This window comes from Triticum dicoccoides, chromosome 2A (genome assembly GCF_002162155.2).
Source record: "Triticum dicoccoides isolate Atlit2015 ecotype Zavitan chromosome 2A, WEW_v2.0, whole genome shotgun sequence".
Lineage (NCBI taxonomy): Eukaryota > Viridiplantae > Streptophyta > Magnoliopsida > Poales > Poaceae > Triticum > Triticum dicoccoides.
In genome coordinates this window covers 18624173-18631002 of record NC_041382.1, presented here as the reverse complement: position 1 = coordinate 18631002, position 6830 = coordinate 18624173, and the positions used below count along the sequence as shown (strand labels likewise).

General features: G+C 42.7%; 1 protein-coding gene across 1 annotated transcript; it reads right to left on the bottom strand.

Moving 5' to 3' along the window:
* Nucleotides 1–1092: 1092 nt before the first annotated feature.
* Nucleotides 1093–6525, bottom strand: LOC119352838 (acetyl-CoA acetyltransferase, cytosolic 1-like). The gene is made up of 14 exons (XM_037619423.1): nucleotides 6424–6525; nucleotides 6146–6193; nucleotides 5681–5779; nucleotides 5408–5581; nucleotides 5201–5306; nucleotides 4724–4862; nucleotides 3917–3994; nucleotides 3773–3838; nucleotides 3321–3406; nucleotides 2684–2783; nucleotides 2407–2517; nucleotides 2285–2326; nucleotides 1931–2017; nucleotides 1093–1472 (listed from the first exon to the last, which is right to left on the bottom strand). Exons 2-14 carry the CDS (start codon nucleotides 6171–6173, stop codon nucleotides 1383–1385), a joined length of 1206 nt encoding a protein of 401 aa, XP_037475320.1. The 5' UTR covers nucleotides 6174–6193; nucleotides 6424–6525; the 3' UTR covers nucleotides 1093–1382.
* Nucleotides 6526–6830: the final 305 nt, after the last annotated feature.

Genomic DNA, 6830 nt, shown 5'->3' with positions numbered 1-6830 from the left:
TTTTATCATGCTACAGACAATCTTCCCTTGAAAAGAAAAACAAATACCAAACGATATGCTTTTTTTTTTCTGAGGATACTAAACGATATGTGATGCTTTTCCATTGTGATAACTACTGTATTTGGCAATCTAAAAAAAACTACTGTGTTTGGCTAGCTAATATACTCTGAATACAAGCAACCTTGCAGTGAACAGAGAGCAGTAATGTAGGCAGCACCAAATGCTGTCCGGCCTTGCAGTCAACTTACAGTCATGCACATGCGCATATCATCGTCAAAGGTGCCATGTACAGTTAAATTGGAAAAGTATCAAACATCTGTAACACATAAATAAACAGAGTAGAAAAGAAAAAGATTGCCAGAGTAAAAAAAAAAGAAAAAGATGACTAGACGGTGCTTGGCTAGACGGTGGCCTCAGTCATTAATCCTTGAGTTTGTATGCTGAGTGTGCATGCCGCACACGGAACCACCACAGCACGAGTCACCTCACGGCGCTCGTGTGCTTGGTGTGCCTCCATTCTGGCACGCCTACTGAGCTCACTGCTCACTTAAGAGGTGGTTCTCAAACCACTGAGTGGCCGAGGTGGGACTAAAGAACAAGCAAACTCTGGCCATTCCCATTCGTGAGGAGGGGCTGAGGTCTGATGGCTGTGGGCTGCGAGCAGCTGCTGCTGGGCTGGGCCGCATGGAGGAATGGTAAGGTAAGCTGGGTCCGCGAGAAATTCGGTCTTCACAGGTTTTTTTATTCGGATTCATACCGGAGTAAGCACTGCAGTAATTTTGATTGCCTCACTGCTCTGGATGTGCACATCAAGAGAGCGGTAATAGTGATGAGAAATGTAATTTACTCTCTCCAGAACACTGCTGCTGCACTTCACTGTTCAACACTGGTGGATTACGACAATCTAGCTTATCCAACGAGTCCCTTCTTCTTCTTTTTTTTTTTTACTATTTTGGTGTTTTTTTAGTTGGCTATTTTGGTTTTTGTTTAACTAACTTATTTCTAGCTTTTAAAGTTTTGGAAGAAAAAAAAACCTGAGCCTTGACTGGAGGAAGAAATTTACACAAGTACATAAAAAGAAATTCCACGGCGTGGACAAAACATTGCTTTATTGCGAAAATTATTATAAGCTTACTATAGCATCCAGATAGCTACAGTGGAAAATGGGAGTACAAACGTCATCCCGAAAACTGGCCCAAAATTGCAAACACAAATTCCTGGGTACCCCAAATTCATGCCTACTGCCACGAAACAATTTTACATGTTGACACAATAGCACCTGAAATAAGGCCACCGCCAACCTTTCTCTTGTACTATATGCTCAGTGAACACAACCAGGCACTATATTATATTTTGGTTGTTACAGGATTTGGTTTGCGCTTCTACGCGAGCTCGAGAACAAGTGCGGATGCGCCGCCTCCACCGTTGCAGACGCCGGCCACCCCGATTTTGCCACCCTTCTCCCTGAGGACCTGTGGAGCAGCAGCATGGTTAATTGGTTCGTTTACATTACCAACTATGAGAAACGTGCATTGGCGATGTGATGTTGCAAAATGGTGACGATTGAGAAAAATCTGATGGCAGTGAGAGCAAAGGAAACCAGAGACAGCAAGGAGATGGTAAATGAAATCACAGGATATGGTTCTCTCATATTGGAGTGGGCAAATCTCAAGTATTGACACGATACTGTTTTTTTTTCACACGGGTTACAGCTATGATCATATTTGTGAACATTTTGCAGAAAGTTTTTTTAACCAAAAATAAGCAGCCATATGGATGGCTGTAGATAAAGATGTCTATTGCTACTTTTGAGTGCCACTGGATTTTGGTACTCGAGGAACAGCTTCTACTAGAAAGCAAGACCCATCCTAAAACAACAGGCACTGGCACATGATCACAACACAGGACAACATCTCAAGAGAAAACTTACACCAATAAGGGTGACCAAAATGCGAGCACCGCTGCATCCAAGAGGGTGTCCTAAAGACACTGCTCCTCCATGTACATTAATCTTTTCCTGCAAGCACAGCTGTTGTCAGCACCGAAGTGATAGCTATCATCTAGTTTACACTAATAAATCTCGCCCGTGGATAGCAAATACTCCCTCCATTTCAAAATAAGTGTCGTGGTTTTAGTTCAAAAACACTTATTTTGGAACGGAGGGAGTAGTAAATAATTGAGACACATTTTCTGACAGGAATGTTAACTTATATTTAGGACCCGAAACAAATTTAGCTTTTCTTTAGCGTGGGAATATATTTGGTTGAATCAAGGCAGCACTTACTGAAGGGATTCCGAGAATCTTCTGATTTGCAAGTGCAACAGCCTGTAATAAGACATGGAAATGAATATTGGTTATAATGCAATTAGTACAAGGTACTAATAAAGAAAGGATCAAGATCGCACCGCAAAGGCTTCGTTAATTTCATAAAAATCAACAGATGAAGATTCTAAGCTAGCATTTGAGAGAGCCTTCGGTATGGCAAGTGCCGGGGTAGTGGTAAATAGTTCGGGAGCCTGCATAAAGAGAACTGGAGGTTAGAAATATCATTCCGATTTATAAATTTTGATAGCGAATAGGTAATAAATTCGCCTATTCCGTCCAGAACCTAGATCCTTATGTACACTTGCCTAGAAGTTTAATCTACTCCAAACTAAGATAAGAACTGGTACTTTAGCTTACTTGAGCTGCATCGGCAAATCCTTTGATCCTTGCAAGAACCTGCAGTCCAAGTTCTTGAGCCTTCTGCCCACTCACCAATACTAATGCAGCAGCACCATCACTGCTCCATGTAAAACAAACAGATAAGCACCACATATTCAGTTCATAGACAAACACACCAGGAAATTTTGGGCAAGTACATTGGATACTGGCAGTCGATGAACAAAGAGAACAAGTAAAAAGTATGATCAAAAGAGGGTCTGAGGTTCAGCTTGTCTTCACCAACAATGAATTGTATACATAAGAACCTCAACATTCTTAATTTGAATGGATATTTACAAAACTCCTGCTAGAAAGACCAAGCAACATACTAACATTTACCATTAACTGGATTGTAAAAACATACCAAGCAGACAAAACATAAATGTTAAACAGGACAAGCAATTTGCGACAATAAACAGCAGTTAAATGCAGTACAGAGGACAGCAAGAAAACTAGTCAAGTTCAATGCACTGTATAGACCATAATCTTAGGAGTCGAGAAAAGAAAGAAAGAAGAACACATATTTTAGAATATGTTCTGCTGACATCGGTGGTCCGGAAACCATATGGTGCAGAAGTACTCCACAAGGCCAAGATCTAATAGAAAAGACAAGCACCTTATACTAGAAGCATTCCCGGCAGTAACAGTACCAGCATTCTCCTTGAAACTTGAGCGGAGCTTCCTCAGTTTCGCTGGGTCAAACTAAGAGGCATAAAATGCTCATATTACACAGTAGTAGTAGTATCACATAAAAAGGTTATAAGATAACAAATGACATATTTTCCTTGTTTTAATTAACCACAAGACAAATTATCAGCAACTTCGCCAATAACATAGCATGTACTGCCTAATATTTCTTGAGCCTGTGTACATATTATATTTCACGACAGAACGCATATAAACACTAGATACAGAATGAAGACAGACACAACATGCGTCAAACTTGGTTTTTCTGGCAACGAATAATTTGGTTGTTCTTAAAGGAAATTTACAGCTAATTTTAACAAAAAATGCACAGGATAGCCTTATAGTGCATTGTTTTCAGTTTTTCTGTTTGAACAAATTTACCCTGTCTAAGCTCTCGTCTTTTTCAACAAGCACCGGTGGCTTTCCTCTGCCAACAGGAACTTCAACCTGGTAGATAGGACAGAGGGCATTAGGAAAACAAATAAAGGAATGGTTAGTAGTATTGGCAATGAGACAGAAAATGACCGGAACGATCTCCCATGCAAAAGCGCCACTATCACGAGCAGCAATTCCCCGCTCATTACTTTGGATAGCAAAAGCATCCTACATAAGAATGTATAAATTCAGATACGTCACAAGTAATAAATACATGGGTCGTAATGTAGAAGGACATTACGTCAATACCGTAAAAAGATGTCAAAGCTGGTATTTGACAAATTTCACTCTGCTATATCACATTCTTCCACAAGAAAATGGAAAATAGAATAAAATACTGGGAAGTGATTATTGTTCAAAAGCATGTCGTACTAAAGAGCTACATTGCAGTCATACAATTACTATTGATATCCTCGCCCTAAAGTAAGGTATCAATAATATTGGCAAAATGAACTCTTGCACATTAATACGAAAATATCAGTTCCACGTTTGAAGCAAGCAACCGAAGGTTCATTTACTCATGTAGAGCATTATTTAAACCTACCCTAGAAATTTCACGAGAGCATCCCTGCTAGAAAAACTAGAAGGTTAATAGGCCCAAGCTGGTATTAATAGGGAATCACTGACATAAGACAATGGCAGTTATGCATATACTGGTCCAAACCAAACAACCTAAGATGAAGAAAGAACATAGATAATCAACTTGTATGGGACGGTAATGACAAAGTTAAGTGCACTCAAAAGACCAACTTTCCGTATGTTTTCAATATATTTAATAATAACCTGTACTGAATCTCTAGGAGTAACAACTGACAAAACACAGGCCCTTCTGTGCTAAAAAAATATAAGAATAATAACTACATTAGAAAGTGGTTACTACAATCTGTCGTAACTTACTTGGTCTTCCCTTGTCAGAGCATGATTGTCAGCACAAAGCTCAGCACACACTCCCATGGCACAATCACCGTATACATCCCAAAGGCCATCCTTAAGCATACCGTCAACAAGGCTGTCATGTCCGAAACGAGAACCTTTTCTGCATTTGATTACACAAATCACAAAGTTTCCAACAACACATACAAGACCCATACACTAACATTGTACTGTATTATGTATCAGTTCTAACAGATCACATAATACAATTTAAACTTTTAGCTGAATACTTTGTTCATGTACCTTAAAAAGATGAATGAATGGAGCAATACAGAGTACAAAACAGAGCAATCTAAACACAAGGAGTCACACAAACTGTTTTAAATGGATATTTTGGCATTCTCCTTCTCCCTGCATGCTTAGTTTATTTACCGGACAAGACAAGATTTATCTTCAGCTATGCACTACATCCAGATACAACCAAAAGAACACTTTACTGACCTAGCTTCAGCGATGTATTTCGGAGCATTCGACATGCTTTCCATGCCACCTGCCACTACAATATCATTGCTGCCCAATTGAATCGACTGTGCAGCAAACATCGTTGCTGCAGAAAGAGAAAAAAGAAACACGATCACGGTCAAAAAATGTCTCAGTTACAGAAACTGTAAACACAGATTATACAGGCATGGTCACACAAGCTCAAACCTTTCATGCCAGACGCGCAGACTTTGTTGACGGTAGTGCAAACAACCGTGTTTGGTATCCCTGCACCCAAGGCAGCCTGTCTTGCAGGAGCTTGCCCCAAGTTAGCACTCAAGACATTGCCGAAGAAGACCTCCTGCACAAGGGATGGATCCACATTTGCCCTTTTCAGAGCAGCTGATCGCCCCCAGTCAGCATGTTATTATTACTGTCAGGTTAAACAGAGTTAACAAATTGTACCTTCACGGGGGCATATAGAGAAGATACTGATCTCACCTTCGATAGCTACGGAGCCGAGTTTGGTAGCAGACAAGGAAGACAGGGCGCCGAGGAAACCACCCATAGGGGTGCGGGCGACCCCGACAACGCAGACATCTGTCGGAAAGGAAGAAGTTACTAACTGCAGCATATTTTGTAGCACACTATATACAGTAGCACATTTCTCTTTTGTATGATCTTTCCCTTAAATTTCAGTTTCTGGTGATTTTTACAAATATGTGCACACAAGAAAATCAAAGGAAATAAAACCAATTGTGCCTCACATCATGCCACGCCAGTAGCGAGTGATTTGTTTACACCTTTGTGCAGATCGTCGTCAAATTTTTCATTTTTTTTATTATGAAGTCTGAACTAGTAAGAAGGAGCTCATTATGAACATTATCGTAGACAAGGGCCGCGGTTGGTTCAGAAGAAGAAAAACTGGGATACGATACGGAGCGAAACGAGGGACAAGGGTACTACCTCTGGGGCCGATGTTGTCTGAACCCATGGCAGCTCTCCGACCTCGACCTGCAAAATCAGGCGAACGAAAGCAAACTCCGGTTCAGTCTCGCTGCGGGATCAGGCAAGCAGCCGCCGCGTCACGCGCGGTCCAGAGGGGGGACGACGGACGTCGCTGCCGCGCCGGCGGCGCCAAGGAGCGGTCCACGATTATCGTGACGGCGAAGTAAGCCGCCGCATCACGGCATCAGACCAAGAAAATGCAGAGAAGGATGAGAGAAAGAGGCGAGGGAGCGTGCCTGGGGCCGGATCTGGCGGCGGCGGAGGCGGAGTGCACGAGGCGCGGGAGCGGGGGTCAAGCAGCCGAGATCGGGCGGGGCGCGGAGGCGGGGCAGCTGGCTGCTCGGGCAGAAATCACATATCTGACCTCATGCAGAAATCAAATCACAAACTGACCTGGTCACGAAAAAATTTCACTCTGCTGACCCTTTGGTGTGGCGCCCGACAGCCGGGCGCCGCACCCTACTGTGCAGCGCCCTTTCCTTAGGCGTCGCACATCCTGCCAGCGTGGCAGCCCTGGTCCAGTTGCGGCCCCACACGCACCTGTGCAACGCCTAAGATCTAGGCGCCACACCCCTGTAATGTGCAGCGCCTAGCTCTTGGGCGCTGCACAGTCTGTGTTCCACTTGGGCTGGCCCCACCCTCT